The 21659-nt window shown below is 43.5% G+C and overlaps 1 protein-coding gene across 2 annotated transcripts in view; it reads right to left on the bottom strand.

Annotated features, from left to right (window-relative positions):
- LOC105480186 (integrin subunit alpha 9) overlaps positions 1-21659 on the bottom strand; it is a 387973-nt gene that overhangs the window by 181576 nt on the left and 184738 nt on the right. For both annotated transcript variants that reach the window (XM_071091443.1, XM_071091444.1), the window contains one exon: positions 20097-20246. In XM_071091443.1, coding sequence (XP_070947544.1) covers positions 20097-20246 — 150 coding nt within the window. The remainder of the gene's footprint in view (positions 1-20096; positions 20247-21659) is intronic.

Here is a 21659-nt window from a genome sequence, read left to right as displayed (position 1 = left end):
CAGGCAAGATGAAAGGTGGGCTTTATGAGCTTTGAGGACAGAGGGAAGCTGCCGAAGAAAGCTTCCCCACCAAGCTAGTGAAACTTCAGCTTAGAGGTCCCCAGCTGACATGGCCCCTACAGAAGCCTTGCACAAACTTTGTTTTCATAATTTCACCTTTTTTTTTTCCCTTCAAGACCCACCCTCTACTGTATAAGCCTCAGGTCTCACAAAACCCGGATCAGCCCCTAGGGTACCGTCCCCTCATCACACATGCCCTTCCTGTCTCACAGGCAAGAGAGTCCAACTTTGTGAGGCATGGAGGGGTGAAGGGGTGGAGGTGGAGGAGGAAGAGGTGAGAACGGAAGAACAGGATGTGACCTAAATCCATCTGGTGACGTGCAGGCTACCAGATCTGGCATGTGCCCTCCTCACCTCTGTCACCCTGGCTTTCTCATGCCAGCTATCACTCAGGTTGGCCTTACAACTTTCCACCCAGGGCCTCCCCACAAGCAGATCCCCAGATTCCTCTAGCTAGTTCACCTAGTACATGTCCTCTCACCCTTCAACGAGCAAATCTAGACCACTTCTCTGAGTACCTGCGCAAGTTCAGGCCCATCGTGAGCTCTCACAGTTCTATATACTTTTACCTTCTACTACTCATCTCAATCATAACTAACCAATTTTATCATTACATGTTCAGTGGCAGTCTCCCCTGCTAAAATGGTGTCCCAAGAGGATTGCGGGGGCACCGTATCAGTCTTGCTTGCCTCTGTGCCCGCCCTCAGGGCCTGGCAGGTAATTGCTGCTTTATCAACACCAAAAGACCACACATTGCCCTGAGAGACAGAGTGACCACTCAAATGGGGAGCCAAATGGTGGATGCCCCAGCTAAGAGCCAATACTAGCACATTGTTCATCAAGACCAAAGCTCCAGCCCCCTAACCAAAGTACTGTCCCTTAGCCTCATGAGACTTCTCATGAGGAATTGGTTGCTTTGTAAAGACTCTTTTTCCTTGTCCTAACTTTCCCTTGAACTCTGCTATTTCCCGTCCCTGAAACTGGCTTCTTTAGCTGTCTAGTCCTCCAATGCTGCTGAATTTCCATTCAACAAAGGCAAGCCCTGAGTTTGACATATATACACACAGAGTGTGTGTGTATATGCACACATATACATGTACACACATATCCCTACAGCTTATATGAGTGCTTGTACTGATCAGATAAAATTAAGCACAATCATGGAAAGACAAAATACTAGTTAAGAAATAAGGAAATTGAAAGTTTAATCCTATTTTAACTGTATTACATTAAGAAAATTGACTTTTCTTCCCTCCATGACTCAATTTCCTCATTTATAAAATGAAAATAATAGCACTAGTGACTGTCCTATAAATCCAGATTAGCATATAGCCAGGGGTAGGAGCTTGCAGTGATAGTGATTTTGTCTTAGGCACTGTACATCACTATTTACACTGGCAAATGTGAGCAACAACACTGTGCCTGAGTGAACACCATGAAGCTTAATTAGTGGATGGTGGGGCTGGGTGTGGATGGCAGGGCCAGGAGTGATGGCTCACACCTGTAATTCCAGCACTTTTGGAGGCTGAGGCAAGTGATCACCTGGGGTCAGGAGTTTGACCATTATTGACAGGGGGGTACTGAAATCTCCTGTTATTATAGTGCTATCAATTTCTCCTTTCAGATCTGTCAGTGTTGTATATACTTAGGTGCTCTGATGCTGGGTACATTTATAATTGTTATGTCTTCCTGTTGAATTGATCCTTCTATCATTAAGAAATGACCTTCTTTGTCTCTAGAGACAGTTTTTGAATTAAAGTCTATTTTGTTGATAGAAGTATTAACCACTCCTGCTCTCTTTTGGTTGGTATTTGCATGGACTACCTTTTTCCATCTGTCTGTGTGACCTTGAATCTAAAAGTGAGCTTCTTGTAGACAGCATATAGTTTGATCCTGTTTTTATTTATTTATTTTTTTTAAATAATCTATTCAGTCATGCTGTATCTTTTTATTGGGAAGGTTAGTCTATTTACATTTAAAGTAAATATAGAGACAGATTTACTATTGCCATTTTGGTAACTCTTTTCTATGTGTCTTGTTCTTTTGTCCCTCTTTTCCTCTCTTGCTGTTTTCGTTTCTTTTTCTTGTATTGATAGGTTTTGATTTCTTTCTTTTTTTAATATAACTTCTATACGTATTTTCTTGGCGGTTACCAGGAGCTTACATAAAATAACTTGTAACTGTCATTATAAGTTCACAACGTAACTTTACTGGCATAAAAGAACTCTGGTTTTCCCTCTGCTCCCCACATGTTATATGCTATTGATGCCTCAATTTATATCTATTTATATTATGTACCCATTAACATAATTTAGTTAATATTTATAATGGTTTTTAAAATACTTACGTCTCTTAACTTTCTTCATAGACATAAAAGCTATCTACTCATCACCTTTATAGTAATACAGCGTTCTGATTTTGTCCATATACTTACCTTTACCAATGAGTTTCCTTCTTTATTATGCTCTCTTGTTGTTATTTAGTATCCTTTCATTTCAACTTGAGAAGCACAGGTTTGCTGGGTATATTACTGTTGGCTAGCAGGGTTTTTAAATTTTATTTTTTTAATTTATTAGAGACAGGGTCTCACTCGGTCACCCAGGCTGGAGTGCAGTGGCATCATCTTGGCTCACTGCAGCCTCTACCTCCTGGGCTCAAGCGATCCTAACATCTCAGCCTTCCAAGTAGCTGGGACTACAGTCACATGCCATCATGCCCGGCTAATTTTCTGTTTATTTTTTTGTAAAGACAAGGTCTCATTATGTTGCCCAGGCTGGTTTCAAACTTCTAGGCTCAAGTGATCCTCCTGCCTCAGCCTCCCAAAGTGTTGGGATTACAGGTATGAGGCACTGTTTCTGTCACCCCACTCTCTTCTGACCTGCAAGGTTTCTGCTGAAAAATCCACATCACTAATCATCAGGGAAATTCAAATTGAAGTCACAATGAAATATCACCTCACAACAGTTAGGATGGCTATTATAAAAAAGAAAAGAGATAAAAAGTGTTAGTGAGGGTATGGAGAAAAGGGAACCCTTATACATTGTTGGGAGGAATGTAAATTAGTACAGCCATTATGAAAAAAGTATGGAGGTTCCTCAAAAAAATTAAAAATAAAACTACTATATGACCTAGCAATTCCTCTTCTGGGTATATACTCGAAGAGAATGAAATCAGTACCTTATAGAAATATCTGCTTTCCCATGTTCATTGCAGCATTATTCACAATAGCTAAGACACGGAATCAACCTAAGTGTTTGTCAACAGGTGAATGGATAAAGAAATTGTGGTGTGTATATATGTATATATACTACACACACACACACACACACAAATGGAATATTATTCAGCCTTTAAAAGGATATCCTGCCATTTTTGATAACATGGATTAACCTGGAAGACATTATGGTAAGTGAAATAAGCCAGACAAAGAAAGAAAAATATTGTACAATCTCACTTATTGTGGAATCTAAACAAGTTAAATACACAGAACCTGAAAGTGAAACTCTGGTAGTTACCAGTGGTTGGGGAGGGGATAGGAAGTGGGGAATGGGGAGATGTTGGTCAAAGGTACAAAGTTGTGGTTAGGTAGAATGAAAAAATTTAGAGATTGAATGTACAGCGTGATGACTATGTTAACAATATTGTATTATACACTGGAAATTTGACAATAAAGTAGATTCCAAGTGCTCTTACTATCAAAAAAACAAAAAACAAAAAAACACTATGTTAGGCAATGGATATGCTCATTTGCTTGACCATAGTAACCATTTCACTATGTAAATGTATATCAAAACATCATTTTATATACTTTATATACATTAAAAAACAATAAAATCAAATTCATGAACAAAATAAATGTTATTTTAAGTTACTAAATTTCAGAGTTTGTTATGCAGCAATAGAATACCAGAATACTCAGCCAACCTAATGACCTTCCCTAAGTTGGGCAATGCTATGAACAAAAATGGTCTGCACAATCCCTGGCAAAGTCTTGGCTTAGGTAAGACCCTCCATAGGCCAGGAATGCAATTGTTTAATAGGTAAAAAAGCAATAAACCATGGAATCAAGAGACCTGTGTCATGCACTGGGGAGCCTGATGTTGAAACTCAGTTCCTGTGTTCTAGACCTGGATTAGTCTCTTTGGGCAAATGGCCAAATCGTTTCCTAAGGAACTGAAAGGCATCTCTCTGGAACAGAAAGGTGGACAGACTAAAGCCTTGGAATACTAGATGACAACGCAGTTTCAAAAACCAAGCAGAAATGACTTCTCCTTTGTACACAGTACAAAAAGTACAGGTTCTCCATGAAGCCAATGGCCCAAACTCCTGATTTTCCTCTGAGGGAACAATCCCAATAGCTCCAACTTGGGCCTTTAAGAAAAGTCCTCAGCCTGATTTTATCCACATTCCCCTAAGTCCTCTGGCAAACACAAGTTTGGCTGCTTGAATCAGACAAATCGGAACCCAGCTTGGAAGCAGTCTCCTCCCCCTCCCTCCAGACTCCACCTGCTAGTTGGCCAAAGCCCTGTCTAGTTATTTCCCTGGCAGAAGTCTTTCCAGCAAATGTAAACAGATGTAAGAAGCCATCATCTCTCATTCCACCCTGGTTAAAGGAGGTTCAAACCTTTCTCTCGGGAGACAATTGTTTCCTGTCTCAGGCTTCAGAGAGCTGAGGGCTGGACATCCAGTGGCCTCCTCAGCCTCATGGACTCAATTTCTCTGCTGGCTCCTTCCTCACCTTGGTCTTCATCTCAGGTTTCCCTGGGAAAAAAATATTTTCCCCCAGTTGTCTTTGAAAATATTTTCTCCAGCTTCTCACTAAATCCTTACTCTACTTCTTTTAGAACAAGACTGGCAACTTTTTCTGAAAAGGGTGAGACAGTATATGTTTTGGGTTTGTAGGCTATACGGTCTCAGTCACACTACTCAACTTTGCTGTTGTAGAGCAAAAGCAGCCATAGATAATATGTAAGGGAATGGGCATAGATGTGCTCCAATAAAACTTTATTTACAAAAACAGGCAGTGGTGGATTTGGCCTATGAACTGTTTGTTGAATCCTGTTCTAGAATATTTGGCTATGTTTCTTCATTTCCTTCAAGCCAGAAAAAAAAAAATTCAATGAATCCAGATCAAGTTGCATTTTCCTCTGAGTCAGAGTAAGGAGGCTGGGGCTGGCTGTGCTTCTCTTACAGTGCCATGGTCACCAAGGCCAGGGCAGCTTTGGTGACATGTGATTCAGAAATGGTAGCTCAGTGTCTGCTCCTGGCTGAGGTGACTTCACAGAGGATGTCACCTAGGTGCTAAGGCCTTGGGAGGGGTAGCTCATTTCTCCCACCCAAATCTGTACCAGAAAATCTTCCCTTCTGATCTAACAGGAAATAGGATTCTTAGCCTAGTCCAGCTATCTTGTTCAGAGGAGGATCAGTTTCTTGGACTTGGTGATATTTGCTTTAAAAACAATACAATTATTGACATGGATTCAACACTATTTATAGGGTTGATATGGCAACCAAATCCCATGCTGAAGCCTGAAAAAAGGAGAACAATTGGACTGAATAATCCCACACCAAGGAGAGGAAACAAGAAGGCTATTTTTAAGCTGACTTGATCAATGCATTTTTTTGTTTGTTTGTTTTTTGAGATGAGTCTCATTCTGTCACCCAAGCTGGAGTGCAGTGGCGTGATCTTGGCTCACTGCAACCTCCACCTCCCAGGTTCAAGCCTCATGCCTCAGCCTCTTGAGTAGCTAGGATTACAGGCACGTACCACCACGCCTAGCTAATTTTTGTGTTTTTAGTAGAGATGGGGTTTCCCCATGATGGCCAGGCTGGTCTCAAATTCCTCACCTCAAGTGATCCGCCTGCCTCAGCCTCCCAAAGTGCTGGGATTACATGTGTGAGCCACCGCGCCCAGCCTGGCAATATATTTCTTGATATGCAGTGTGACTTAGCAGAAGGTCTCTGCCCCTACAGTGAAGCATCCTGCCTGGATGACAGGAGTGACATTTCTGAACTGGTGTTCCTTCCATAGCCCCACATAAGTTTCCAGAGCCACGTAATTCATGCTTATAACCCCCAGCATCTAGCACAGTATTTAAATTTTTTTGTATTCATATAAATGCCATGACCTGAGTGTAAGAGGTTTCTCCCTCCCAATTCTGTTTCAATGGGCTGTTTTCCCAGAATCCAAAACTGCCCTTCCTGTGGCACGTTATAAGAGTGCAGGAATTTCAGCTCCATTCAGCCCTGTGCCTAAACGAAGGAAGGTAAAGGCTCATTGCGTCTTAAAATCAAGGCATACACTGTTGCTTTATAAAAAATTCATCAAGAATCAATGAAAGGCAAATCGTTCAAGAAATTAAAGCTGAGGAATTCCTTCTATCTCAGGGTCTGTACAAATTGTCCTTCCAGATTTTGAAACCATGGAAGGATAAAAAAAAAACCCTCTTGGTTTCCCTTTAAATAGAAACTCAGCACCAATTTTGCTTTATGATCCTGTGGAAAAACTAGAAATGACAAGCTCTGCTGTCTTGGGTGTCTTTTACTTCATGGCTCTGCAGTTTGCAGAATTATCCCCTCTGCCTAAAGGCAACATTTTTTAAAACATGGTATATATTCATGGGATACAAGTGCAGTTTTGTCACACTGATAAATTCTGTCATGGCAAAGTCAGGGCCTTTGGTGCATCCATCACTGGGCCAATGCACACTGTACCCAAAAAGCAACCTCCCATCATCCACCTAGCTCCAACCTCCCCACCCCTCCATTGTCCATCACTCCACAATCTGCTTCCATGTGGAGACATTACTTGGCTCCCACTTATAAACGAGAACATGTGGTATTTGTCTTTCCGTGTCTGAGTTGTTTCACTTAAGACAATGGACTCCAGTTCCATCCATCTAAAGGCATCATTTAGGTGATCCAGTTCAACCCCTGTGGTAACTGAGCAGGGCTGACTGCTTGGTGAGGCCCTGGCCCCATGGGACTCCCAGCCCAATGCTCTTCTGGATCTGCCTGGGACTAGGTGGCCTTTTATGGGACACATTTCATGTCTCTCTATAATCACAACTTTTCATTTCAGCTCGAAACTCTCTTCTAGGGACTTTTGCAGCCCAGGACTGGAAATTCTCCTCTTTTTCACCCTGGAATTCTTTCTTTCTTTCTTTCTTTTTTTATACTTTTAAGTTCTAGGGTACATGTGCACAACATGTAGGTTTGTTACATATGTATACTTGTGCCATGTTGGTGTGCTGCACCCATTAACACGTCAGCACCCATCAACTCGTCATTTACATCAGGTATAACTCCCAATGCCATCCCCCCTCCCCCCATAATAGGCCCTGGTGTGTGATGTTCCCCTTCCCAAGTCCAAGTGATCTCATTGTTCAATTCCCACCTATGAGTTCACCCTAGAATTATTTCTGTTCTATGTTTCATTTTTCTTTTTTTAGTTGCTGTTAATTAGTCAGAAGAGGCAGAAAACAGCCAGGAAGTTCAAATAAAGGGGCTGGTGATGTCAGAGAAAAGAAAAAAGGATGCCAGATGCGTTTCTAAAAGCTGCTAAACCAGACATGGGCAGGCAACTGGGAGTGAGAAAAAAAAAAAAAAATGCCTTAAAGCCAGAGAGGATCCCAGCAAGACTTCTCCCTATCTACTGCAAGAACATCCCCTAAATAAGGCTCCAGGTATAAGTGCACACAGCAAGGGCCTTGTGAGTGATTTCCTAAATTATCTCAGAAGATAAGAAAAGAGAGGTTAACATTTCCTCCCCAGCCAGACACTGTCCACCGGATGTGTTTAAACACCCCTCACTCCACACATGCTTTTGCACAAGGTTTTCAATAAGACAGGCTAATACAGAAGAAAACTCAATGAGCTTGAAGAGTTTGAGGAAACCATGATTTTCTTCTAAAAAGAGTTTCAGAAGCTTAGAACGCATTTCCCCCCACAAATTGCAAAAATAAAACATAACACCGAAAAAGAAGCTTTGCAAATTCAACAGGTTGCTTCAGGACACGGCCTAACCTTTGATGGGTCCCCTCTCCTTTCCTGTTGGGGTTAACCTTGAAGAAGCCTGAGACAGCGAGATAAGGCCAGACTCTCCACTGGTCAGTGAGAAGGGTGAATTAGTTGTTTTTCTCACACATACTTCAAACTAGATGGTTTTCACATGTGTTCTGCCATGGTGCCCTCTTTGAAAACAATATTTACCCAGAAGCTGATACCCATAAACGTAGGGTTGATCTGGGTGAAACAAGGTTGGAGGGCAGGAGCCTTTTCCTCTAACACCCCTTTCCCTTCCTGCTGAGCCAAACTGCTGCCCTAACTCCAAGAGTGCAATCTGAAATCCCCAGTTTGCACTGTCTCAGGAGCCTGTCTGGTTCTGATGTCTGGAGTGACTCTTCTCCCTCTCCTCTTCTACTCTCTGAACCCCTTAGCCTTCCATTCCTTCTGCAGAGACATTTAAATAATGAAAATAAACCGTGGAGCTGTAAATAATGTCATGTTAAGCCAGCTGGGCATCTCAGCTGGGAAACTATTACCTAATGTCCAGGCTGTGCAAACAGTGGGTTTCCATAGCATGAGCTATATTCCTATACGCATGCATTGAGGGGTGTGAGGTGGGAGGAGCCGTGGTAACGATTTCCAGCACAATGGAGACCCAAAGTGTATGGCTTCAACATAGTTAAAAATTACCATTAGACTAAAATAGCTCACTTTTCACTTGAAAGACAACAAAGTAATACTTCTCAACAAAGCCAACACCTTTTCTTTCACCAGGTGTATTTCCTCCATCTTGTCTTCTTAAAAGTAGTCACCACAAACATACTATGGTGCAGATGTGTCACTGCATATCACACACCACGCTCTCCTGCCTGTGGGGAATTCCCAGAGGGATTACAGGACATATTTCTTTTCATTTTACAGCTCTGCTGAATCTGCCAGTGAAGCTCTGATATGATGCCCAATCTTTGCCAAAGGAACTAGCCTTGTGTTCTTCCAGAAGGGCTCTTTCAACTGAGAGCTACTAAGCATCCACTATAGGCCAGGTACTCTGCCAGGTGTTGGGGATCAACAGCAAAAAAGATAAAATAGATCCCTTCCCTCACTGGGCTTCCATTCTAGAGAGGGAAATACAAAAACAAATAGACGAAATAGCGTGTTCTGTTACAAGTCATGAAGGACTCAAACAGGCAGCTAAGGCCACACATGGTGGCTCATGCCTGTAATCCCAGCACTTTGGGAGGCTGAGGTGGGAGGATTCCTTGAGCCTAGGAGTTCAAGACCAGCCTAGGCAGCATGGAGAGACCCTGCGTCTACAAAAAAAAAAAAAAAAAAAATTTTTTTTTAAATAGCCAGGCGTGGTGGCACACACCTGTGGTCCCAGCTACTTGGAAGGCTGAGGCGGAGGATCACTTGAGCCTGGAAGGTCGAGGCTGCAGTGAGCCATGATCACACCACTGCACTCCAGCCTAGGTGACAGAGTGAGACCCTGACTCAAAACAAAGAAAGGCAGCGACTCAGGGAATACAGGGTAGTGGGAGAATGGTTCTCTGAGGAGGCAACATTTGGGCTGAGACCTAAAAAATGAAGAGCTGGCCATGGGAAAAGCATGGCAAAGTGCTTTCTAGATGAGGTATCAGCATATGCAAAGGGCCTGAGACAGGCAGAGGCCTGGTAAGTTTGAGGGTTGTGGGAATGCAGTATGTGGGTAGCGCTGGAGAGACGGGAGCCCCATCGTACAGGCTCTCATGGGCCTTAGCAAGTGTCTGGATTTTCTTCTGAGGGGGAAGGGAGCTCCTCAGTGGGAGGAGGTTATGCAGGGATGTGACCTGGTCTAGGTGACAAATGATGGTGGCCTGGCCTAGGAAGTGGCAGCAGAGATGGAGCAAAGAGAAGGGACTCATGCTGTCTGGGCTCATGGTGGTGCGGCTGGCTCCCGAGTTCTGGTTATATGGGTCCTCCCCAGATCTTCTCCCTCTGCGACAAAGGGGCATCTCTGGACCTGACACATGAGGGTCAGATACCCTAAAGATCTAGAGAGGCTCGCCTGAGAGCCTGCCAGAACCCTCAGACCAGTGGTCCCCAAGCTTTATGGCACCCGGGACCAGTTTTATGGCAGAGAATTTTTCCATGAATGGGCGGTGGAGGGGGCGGGATGGTTTCGGCACAATCTAGACCCCTCACATGTGTAGGGTTCGTGTTCCCGTGAGAATCTAATGCCACTGCTCATCTGACAGGAGGGATGCTCAGGCAGTAATGCTCACTGGCCCGCTGCCCACCTCCTGCTGTGCGGCCCAGTTCCTAAGAGGCCACCGCACTGGTACTGGTCCAGGGGTTGGGGACCCCTGCCTCAGATGGCGCCACTGCCTCCCACCGGGGAGCCCACCCCTGGGCCCGCAGAGACGGGACCCCCTCAGAGGAAAGGACGTGGAAAGGCAGCAGAGCACCTGCTTCCTCAGACCCCAGGTCAGACCCACTCCCATGGCGGCCTCATCCTCTCCTCACAACACCAGGAAGCCGGCTTCCCAGGAACGGAAGAGCAGGATCCAGTGCTGCCTCATCATTTCCGGGCTTCTCACATTTCTCTCATGTAATCCCACAACCACCCAGAGGCAGGCCGAGCAGCCCAAGGCACCCCCAGTGACAGGTGAGGAAACAGGCTCTAAAGGGTGTTCTCTGGGCCGGGGCCCTGATCTCACTGCACAGCCTGTGCTCTTTCCCCAGAGAGCCCAGGGAGGAAAGAAGCCCCGGGGTTCTGGAGGTGTGGGCTGTAGTATGTGTGTATTATTTTCTATCGCTGCAGTAATAAGTTACTGGAGTTCAGCTGCTCCAAAAAACACAAATCTATTATCTCACAGTTCTGTAAGTCAGAGGGTCGGTGGGTTGTCTGGGTCTGCTCCAGGTTCTACGGGCCGAAATCGAGGTGTCAGCTGGTCTGGGCGAGTATCTAGAGGCCCTGGGGCAGAATCCACTTCCAGCTTGGTTCGGGTTGTTGGCAGCACCTGGTTCTGTGTTGTTGTAAGACTGAGGCCTCGTTTCCTTGCAGACAGTCACCCGGAAGCCTCTCCCAGCCCCTTAAGGTTGTCCACATTCCCCTCCCGTCACACACTCCATCTTCAACACCAGGAAAGGCATGCTTCAAGTCTCTCTGACCTCCTACTCCGCCTCATTCCTCCCATCTCCAGCTCGAGGAAGTTTGCTGCTTTTAAGGGCTCGTGTGACTAGATTGGACCCACCTGGAAAATCCAGGCTCCTCTCCCCATTTGGAAGTCCATCACCTTAATTACAACTGCAAAGTCCCTTTTGCCATGTAATGTATCCAAATCACAGGCTCCAGAAATTAGGACACGGACATCTTTGGGGGCCATTCTGCCTACCGCAGCGAAAGACTTGGAAGCCCAGCCGTAGCCAGGTCTCTTTGGGGGCCTCCTGAGAAAGCACGAGAAGAGTTAATAATTTTCAGAGCCCTATTCTGTGTACAGGGATTGAAGACAGGGCCTCTGTCATCACCATTGCTATGCTCAGCTGAAGAGGAGGGATAAGGGACCCTCAGGTGACCTGTCCAAGGACAGCATTGCTCCTTTCCCAGCACACAGACCAGCCAGGACTTCCCGTGATCGTTTCATTTAGTGCCATGCTCTGTTTCAGCAGCTGAGACCAATTAGCAATTAATTATGAGTCAACTCTCTATCTCCAGGGGCTCACCTGCAAAGGTCCCTACAACAACCTCTTTCTTAACTGGCCTCCCCATACCCAGGCAGACCAATCTCCCTGAGGCACATCTCTGATCTCCCCAAACTCCAAAAGATGCCATGGTCTGTCCACCATAGAATCACATCCAACTCCTCAGCCAGTGAACAAGTGGCTTCAGACTACATGACTGAATCTCCAGTCCAGTTGGCCTCTCCCCTTTCCCTCAGTAGATATTCAGCCAGGTCAGACACCTTTCGCATCCATCAGCCCCTCTATTACCTGAGGACCCAAATCCTACTTCTCCCTTAAGGCTTCTCCCTTAAGGCTCTGGCCAATTCTCCCTTTCCCCATAGAACACCTCCTTCTCCTCAGCCAGAAGTGGCCTCTGCAATGAAATTCTTACACAGTAATCTAAATCTCACTTTGTAAATTATTCCTGGACTGTCTGTGAGTCCACTGAAGGCAGCAATGATTCATTTTTTCATCGACGTCTTACATAAAGTAGGCACACAACTGAATTGCTTCCAGCTTTATGGTCTTTTTAAATACTCCTCCGGTTAATGAAAAAAAGGTTGTCTTTTTCCTAGTATCAAATATCCCCCGCCTTTCTGATGAGACAGATGCAGGTCTTTGCTTTCCTTAAATTTTGAAGGTGAAATGTGTACCCATCAGACTGTCCTACGAAAGCCTGTAGTATTCAAGCTCCACCGTCCCCAGAGCGCCCAGAATCCCAATCCAATCTCAGCATGAGCGGCAATCCCACTATTCACTCAGAGCCTAGTGCCAAAGCCCTATCCTGGAACCCGTCTTCTCCCAGGACTATGTACCCTACAGAGGGAAGGCTTGGTCTCCTGCCTGTCCCGCACATTCTAACTCATAGCAAACAGTGTCAGATTAATCAGCAAGCCTGTACTTAACATGTACCGGTCACTGTCTCCATGTTACTCACACTGTCTGTGCAGTGATTCCACTTTAATTAGGCCATCAGTGGGGGCAGACCCCAACTCTAAAAGGTCACCATGATTTGATCCACCCTTCTGTACAGTCCTGTGTACCAACATGGGCTCAATGAAGAGATTAAGGCATTTAAAGTAGTGAAACCCTAATGTTATCTGGCAACATGACCTAGAGAGTTCTGATGAATTTATTCCTTCCTATGAAAGAGGTGAGATGCTCTATGTCAAACTGTTGTGTACAAAGATCAGCTCTGCTTCCTGCAGTGGGCCTCTCTCTCAGAATCTTTCTTCCCCCTCAAACTGAGCCAACATCTGGAAGATTATCTTTTTTTTTTTTTTTCCCATAATCAGGAAAAGGACAATAAGCAAGTACTGCGCTCCCAAAACTTTTCTCAGGCTCCTGGACAATCTTTCCAATCTAAGAACAATATTTTTCTTTTATTTTAATTTCAACCAAAGAATCACATGGTTAGAAAAATAATAACCCCCTGCCGCACACCTCGCCATAGTGAGTCCTCCTCTCCAGGGGCAACCATTATTACCCATGTCCATTTATGTTTCTTTTGATGATTATTTCCATATCTCCAGAAAACATGCTGCTACTACTACTCTTTGATTTATCAGACCTAGACATTATTTTACTAAATTCCTTCCATGATAGACAGGAATTTATCTCACATAATGATCCCCACTCCTTCACCTCCATAATTTTGATGGGCAAATTATTAGTTTAACTCCTCTACTGTACCAGTTCTCAAACTTTAGCTGCATGAGAATCACCCAGCCATCTTGTTAAAACACAGATTGCTGGCCGGGTGCATGGCTCACACCTGTAATCCCAACAGTTTGGGAGGCCGAGGCAGGCAGATCACCTGAGGTCAGGAGCTCGAGACCAGCCTGGCCAACATAGTGAAAACCTGTCTCTACTAAAAATATGAAAATTGGCCAAACATAGTAGTGCATACCTGTAATCCTAGCTACTCACAAGGCTGAGGCAGGAGAATCACTTGAACCCGGGAGGTGGAGTTTACAGTGGGCCGAGTTCCTGCCACTGCACTCCAGCCTGGGTGACAGAGCGATTCTCTATCTCAAAAAACAAAAACAAAAACATAGTTTCCTGGGGCTCACCCCATGAGCTTCTGATTCAGTGGGTCTGGGGTGGGCCCAAGAATTTTCATTTCTCACAAAATCCCAAGAAAGGTTGATGCTGCTGGCTCAGGAATCACACTTTAGGAAGTGTTGCTCTACTGATAACCTCTGCAATTTTAAGTAAACGGCGATATCTTGTTTCATCAAGTTTTGCAATCTCTTGACTCACCAATTTAAAAGATTAAGATATTAAGAAAACTTCTCTTATTCTACGTTTACCTTTATATAATCAAGTTTAATGACATTTGCATTTTATGCTATCACCATAGCTCTGATATTGGCTTAATTATAAATATTGAAAACCAATAAATAGTGCTAATTTTATTATGGCTTCATGATTATTGCTCACAGTTGAGCCAAGACAAGTGTCATGATTATATATCCTCCTCTACAGTTGCAAAGTTAAAGTCCAGGAATACTCAACTTCTACTTCAGATAGAATATTTCTAGGATCAACATTCTTATCTTCTTTATACTCTTCTACTTACTCAAAATCCTACCACATTTTAAGTTTTTGTATGCTGTGTTTCCATTTTCATTTGCCTTAAGAAATTTTTAAATTTCCCTTTGAATTATTTCATTAACCCAATGGTCATTCAGGAACATGTTATTTAATTTCCATGTATTTGTGAATTTTCTGAAGTTCCTCCTGTTAATGATTTCAAGTTTTATACCACTGTGGTCAGAAAAGATACTTGATATTTCAAGGTTAAATTTATTAAGTTTTATTTTGTGGTCTACTATGTAATCTATCCTGGAGAGTGCTCCATGTGCAGTTGAGAAGAATGTGTATTCTGCAGCTGTTGGATGACTGTTGTGTATGTCTGTTAGATCTATTTGTTCTAGAGTGTAGTTTAAGTCTGATGTTTCCTTATTGATTTTCTGTCTGAATGATCTGTCCATTGCAGAAAGTGGGATATTGAAATCCCCTAATATTAATGTATTGCAATCTATCTCTCTCATAAGATCTATTAATATTTGCTTTATATATTTAGGTTCTCTGGTGTTGGGTGCATATATATTACAATTGTTATGTCCTCTTGCTGAACTGACCCCTTTATCATTGAATAATGATCTTCTTTGTCTGTTTTTACAGTTTTTGACTTATAGTCTATTTTACCTGATATAACTACTCCTGCTCTGTGTTGGTTTCCATTTGCATAGAATTTTTTTCATCACTTTGCTTTCATTTTATGTGTGTCCTTACAGGTGAAGTGAGTCTCTCATAAGCAGCATATAGTTAGGTCTTTTTTTTTTTAATCCAGTTAACCACTCCATGTCTTCTGACTGGAGAGTTTAATCCATTTACATTCAAGATAATTATTGATAGGTAAGGACTTACTACTGCAATTTTGTTGTTTTCTAGTTGTTTTGTAGATCCTTTGTTCCTTTCCTCCTTTCTTGCTATCTTCCTTTGTGGTCAAGTGATTTTCTCTAGTGGTATGGTTTGGTTCTTTGCTTTTTTATTTTTATTTTTTGTATATACTATAGGTTTTTGCCTTGTGGTTACCATGAGGCTTACAAAAAACATCTGATAGCTATAACTGGTTATTTTATCACATTTTAATTTGTTTTCTATTTTAACCATGACATAGAGATGGTCCTCAACTTATAATGGTTCAACTTACGATTTTTTGACTTCACAATGGTGTGAAGGTAGTATGTATTCAGCAGAAACCATACTTCAAATTTTTTATTTCAAAAGCTTTTCCCAGGGTAGCAATATGTGGTACAATACTTCTTGTGATGCTGGGCAGTGGGAGTGAGCTGCAGGTCCCAGTCAGTTACAGGATTACAAGGGTAAACAACTGATAGCTTTCTACAGACCACCATGCCTGCCAAGCCATCAACAAGTGTCAATACCCCAGTGGCTTCTACCAGCTATTCTTGAGACTCATCAGAAGAGAGAGAAATGGATGACCCTGTTAGAGTAGTAGCCCCATAATCCAACAGTTAATTTTAGTTCAAATATTCTTTAGGTTCAGTGTGCTTTCAGCTGTGTGTGTTAATGGTGAGTACCCATACAACCATTTTGTTTTTCATTTTCAGTATAGTATTCAACACATTACATGAGATATTCAACACTTTATTGTAAAATAAGCTTTGTGTTAGATGACTTTTGCCCAACTGTAGGCTAATGTAAGTGTTCTGAGCACATTTAAGGTAGGCTAGGCAATGATATTCAGCAGGTTAGGTGTATTAAATACATTTTCAACTCACAATATTTTTAATTCATGATGGGCTTATTGGGACATAACCCCATCATGAGTCAAGAAGCATCTGTACAGGTAATTATCTTATTTCTATTTTTCTGAGAGGTCTTGATTGCCTTTATTTTTTTCTTATCCATAAAAGAAACATATTTAATCTGCACTGTATCCTGAATATCTGCCACTTTCTCATCATTCTATTGCTTAGCTTCATTCTTCTGGAAGTTAATTGATCTCCTCTTCTCAATTGACTTGGCTGCTTTTTAGACTTGCTGCAGTTTATCATCCTGGGATTTCTTGTCATTAGACTTTTAAGAGCTAGTTCCAGAGTTTCTTGTATCCCACATCTTGCTCCTTCTGGTTGTCATTTTTGTTTTGTTGAAGTACAAGATAATTTTCTTGGAAGAGTTACTAGGGAGGTAAACTTTCTGAGTCGTTGCTTATCTGAAAAGTGACTTTATTTTTACCACATACTTTGATTGTGTGGCTGAAAACAAAATTCTAATTTCAAAATCATTTTCCCTCAGAACATTGAAGCCTTTATTTCACCATAGTTTAGTTTCCAATCTTGCTTATAAAGAATCTAATGGACTACTCAATCTGACTCTCATTCTGTTGTAAGCTGACTTATCCTCCGTGATCAACATTCCTGCATTCTTTGCCCTGGAAACATTTAGAATTTTCCCTTTGTCTTTGGAGCACTGACATTTCAAAATGATGTATCTATGATAATTTTGGTTTATCTTAACTGTAAATTGTTGTTTACACCAATTTTAAAAAACAGTCTCTCTCTTTAACTCTGAAACATGCTATTCTATTATCACATAATTTTCTCTCCCTTGTTTCTCTTTTCTTATTACTAGTATTCTTACTTTCTAGTATTCTTATTACTTGGAGATATAGGACCCTGTATCTTTAGCTTTCTTTTCTACTTGACTTTTAGCACTTCCATTGGGAAATTATGTACCATTACCTTCTAATACTTTCACTGATTTTTTGGTGCTGTAAATATATTTTTAATTTTTAAGAACCCTTCCCTTGTCTTTCATTCCTCCCTTTAAAAAGGAACAGAATCCCATCCATTAGAAAATGAAAAGAATGGAATATATTCCTAATTCTCCTTGTGTCTACCACATAGACTTTAAGGTGCTATGTTTTTAAATTTTTGTTTTTAATAATCTCTTATATTCCCTAAATCATTTGTTTCCTTTTAAGTTAGTTATTCTACTGGTTTATTTTAGCCTTTCCTTTCATGCACCAAATTTTCCTCAATCTTGGGTTCCTTGGTTGTCCATTCATATTTCAAACTAAGGCAAAAGGACTGAGTAGAAAATCTGTGAAAGTATTTGGGTGGATCGTAGAAGAGAAAGCTAGCTCTTACTTTGTTGACTTTAAATGCCAGAAGTAAGGCTTTCTTTTCTCTGAGAACGAGGCCGCCCACACTATCTTAAGCAGTTTATTCAACACTTTAGAGAAGACGATGCCTGGCTGCTTGCTATTCTGCATGCCTGAAGCATGTAGGGGTGGGGACAAGGATGAAAAGTCAACTCTAACCCTTCTTCATACCAACCTTCACATTTCACTGACCTCCCCCAATACCACCACCACTTTCAGCCCTTACTCACTTCTTACTCTGGCCCCCTCTGTAACTGTTGGCCTGGCTGTGGCTACAGCTTCTCTGTTCCCTGGGTAGGCAGGAAGCCAGCTCTTCTATGTACAGTTCAAGTTCACCCACTAACACTCTTCCATTTACTTCACTCATAGCAGAAAATTACTGGACTCTTTTATTAGCTGATGCCCTTTCTTTCACAGTGTTGTCCTCCCTGTTCCGATCTACTCATTTATAATCATTGCAATGGGGTCCCAGAAGGCACAGACATCAACATTTGTGCTTGGTTGGCCATCATGAACCAGAAGTGACCAAGAACATCATTTTGATACTAATCTGTCCCTCCATCCCTGGCTTTGATTGGGCTACTTAAATCTAAAAATGTCAGTAAAGTTTCCAAGATGCTTTTCACTAAAGAAAGTCCACATCTGTGCCACTGACAGACTTGCAGGAACGAGAGTTAGGTTCACTGTGGAAAGTACGTCCAGGCTAGCAAGATGCTGGACAGAGTAGATGACTACTTCACTGGTCAATTCAGAAACAAACAAGCACAGAGGACCCTGAAATTCTTCCCAGGACCCCAAGTCTGGGTAACTTCCATAACCCAAGTATGGGTAAGTTTATCAGTCCAGTAAGATTTGACTTTAGAAAGCAGAATAATTCTAGGACTAGAGGCCAATTACCTAGGAGTTACCATAATACCATGCTTTACTGTGTCCCCAGGCCGACCTCTTCTCCCTACTTCCCTGTCAGGAGGGGACCTAGGTCTGTACTTCCCAGTCAAGGGAGAAACCATCAGCTTCCTACTCTGCCTCTTCATCTTAACTTCTACTCTTCTTTAGCCTTCTCCACACTTCAGCCTAAGGCAAGCCCATCTACTCTGCCCACCTGCTTAGACACCACTTGTCCTCCCCCAGGGCCTATTCCAAGTATCAACGGCCAGTGGGACTTACAGGCCACTCTCTTGGGGCACTTGTGCTGTGAAAGAAGGTTCATGTTTTAAATTAAAACCTCTTGGCAGCATTCCCCAGAGGGTGTGTTTTGATGTGTAGTGGGCACTGTCAACTGTGGCCCATCCCCTGGCTGATGTGTGTGTAGGCTGCTTATGGCTCACATCTGCATTCTCCTCTAGAGAACCATCCTCAGCTGAAAGGATCCCCTTTCAAAGAGGGTTACACTCCCCTTCCACCCCACAGTCAGTCAATGGCTGAATGATATGGGGCATAAAAGGGAAGCCCTCTTGCCTCAAGGCGAGGACAACTCTTTGGTGTAATTTTTGTTCCAGAGTCCCCCAGCCAGACTTTATTTGAGACCACAACCATGTTGAGCCCCCTGCCTTTCCTTTACAGGTTTTCCCTAAGAGCACAGCATCATTAAACCAAGTGTTCCCAATTCCCTTTCTCAGGCTCTGCTTCTAGGGAACCCCACTTAGGATGATGGGAGAGGCTTTGGGAGATAATGGGATGCCTTGGTAAAAATCTCAGCACTTACATGAACACTTGGATGGATATCTCAAATCCCAAACACTCTGTGGTTCAGTTTACAACTCAAATCTATAAGGCACGGGTCACAATCTGCTAGTTTTCCCCTATACTCAGAGTGGTCTGAAGCACTGTGAAAGGTGGTCCCACAGCTTTGCCCCCATCCTGCCTAGGAGGCTGGGTTAGCCCACAGTTTTTCCTGATCTTCCACAGGGTTCTGAATCTGTGGTGATCTTGGGTTTCAAGAAAAGATTTGAAACAGACTTGGGATTGCAGATTCCTTGCATATTTCCTGCACTGCACTCAATGCTGCACGCCTCAGAGCTGGCCAGCGCTGCTGCACAGAATCAGGCACAGGCTCACTCCTACCTCATACGAGTGATGCACCCAACATTGCACTAAAGCTTCTCTACACAGCAGCACATCCCAGAATCTGATGAGTGTGGACCACCCACCTGTACTTGCCCCAGTGCTGTTTCCAGGGACTCTTGGGTTGAGCATTCTGTAACTCAACTGCCAATTCAGCAAGCTACCATTCTTGCCTCTTCACCTCACTCATTCTCCCACCATTAAAACATTCATTAAGCACAATAAGCACCTACTATCCACCAATCTAAGCTCTGAAAGCAGTTTAAGAACAGGGGCAAGTTCAGGGACCAAGTGACCCGCCAGTTCATGACCTCGAGGGGATTGTAACTTCTAACAACTTGAGAACTGTCTGAAAGTGTTTAAGTCCCATAGTAGTCACAAGTAACCCCTAAGATCATTTATTTTATCATTTTGCAGATCAGAAAAGGGAGACCCAGAGAGGGGGTGTGTCCTGGCTGTGGTCTCCCGAGCAGCCAGGTCCACAGCTCTCTCAACTTTTGGGCCATTATTTCTGCTGTGTGCAGCTGCCACCTTGGGTGCTGGGTATGAGCTTTAAGGTTCTGACCTGATTCTTTTGGGCAATCTTTTGTCCCTTTTTCCAGCGGAGAACTGGTGTCAGAGGCGGCAGTTCCCTCTCCTCCTCTCCAGTCACGTGCTCACCGAGGCTGTAGGCTGCTTCAAACACGATTGGGCTGATGACGTCCTGCACCCTCCGCTGAAACAATAAACAAATGCGTGCATTAACTACTAATCCTGGCTGACAGTCATAGAGCATTTCACAGTTTACAAAGACCTTCCACATGAATTGCCTCATATGATCCTCACCATCACCCTTGTGAGGTAGGGTTTTATGACTTTCATATTTTAAATGAGGTAATTGAGGCCTAGGGCAGCTAGTGTCTTGTCCAAGGTCACTCTGCTGATGGGTGGGGGCCCTCCTTCTCTACCTTGCCTGGTGCTAAATCATCTTCTCTTGAGCATATGGAAGACATTACTTTACTCATCCTCCAAATATTCTTAGAAACCAGTTGGCAAATGGGAGAACATCTGTGCTCACTCTGCTAACCCTTTGCATTCAGTGTTTTGATGATCAAATCTCTTTTGCATTGAGATAAATATGGATTTTGTGTTAAGGCAGGGAATCCAAAGACTGAGTGGCCCAGCGTCATCCCAGAGTTAGACATCAGTGGAGCCAGGGATGAAAGTCTGACTCCTGGCCCTATGTTCTTTCCTTTAGAATCCAAGAATCTCAAGCCCCAAGGGAACAGTAGATTGACAGTCACGATGGGAAAGGAAGGGAGGCGAGCAAACATGCCCTGAACATATGAGATGCCAGGCACTGTGCTAGGTGTTGCAGGGAGATGAGAAACACGCCCATACCCTGGGAGTGAAGGCTTGTTATCCTCCATTATACAGAAAAGGAAAGGGGAAATGCAAGGCTCAGTTCCCCAGGGCGCATGGCTGGTAAAGATTTTCAGTCACATCTGTTCAGCCCTGGAGCTCTTGGCTTTTCTGCACACAGAGTCACCGTCTCCTGGGGACTCTGGCCCCCACAGTCTCACAAGTTAGAGTTAGAGGCAGGAGTAAAGCTGGTAGGTGGTCCCACATTCTGAGACAGTGAGCTTGGCGGGGGTGGGTGTGGACTGCTCCAAGGACTTCCAACTGGAGCAGGGCAAGTCTGAGACATGTCAAAGGAAAGTGGCGCAAACAGCCAAGTCCCTGGGGAGAGACAGGAGAGTGGCAGCAGGGAAGAGTGAGAAGAGAAGCTGGGCAGGCAGGCTGAGGCCAACCTCAGGGCCACAAGTGCAGAGCTGAGGACTTCATACTACTCTCTGTGAAGTTTGGGGGCGTTTGGAGCAGAGTAGCACTGTGTTCAAAGGAGTAGAGGTTCTAAAGGCCCCGGGAGGCACACGGGGAGGACTTTGCTCCCACCCCTCCCTGACACCCAGCCCCCTTCCCCAGAGGCAGATGTGCCTGCCAGTGTGGGGGTACTTAGGTATCCATCCAGTCCAAGCATCTGCAGCACATCGTGGCATCTCATGCTGCACTTTGCTTTATTCACTTAGCATATATTCTGGAAACTGTCCATGTCAGGAACATCTCCTTTTTGATGACATACAGCATGTCA

Source organism: Macaca nemestrina, chromosome 2 (assembly GCF_043159975.1).
Source record: "Macaca nemestrina isolate mMacNem1 chromosome 2, mMacNem.hap1, whole genome shotgun sequence".
Taxonomy (NCBI): Eukaryota; Metazoa; Chordata; class Mammalia; order Primates; family Cercopithecidae; genus Macaca; species Macaca nemestrina.
Note: the sequence above shows the minus strand (reverse complement) of the source record. Positions and strands in the feature narration are given on the sequence as shown.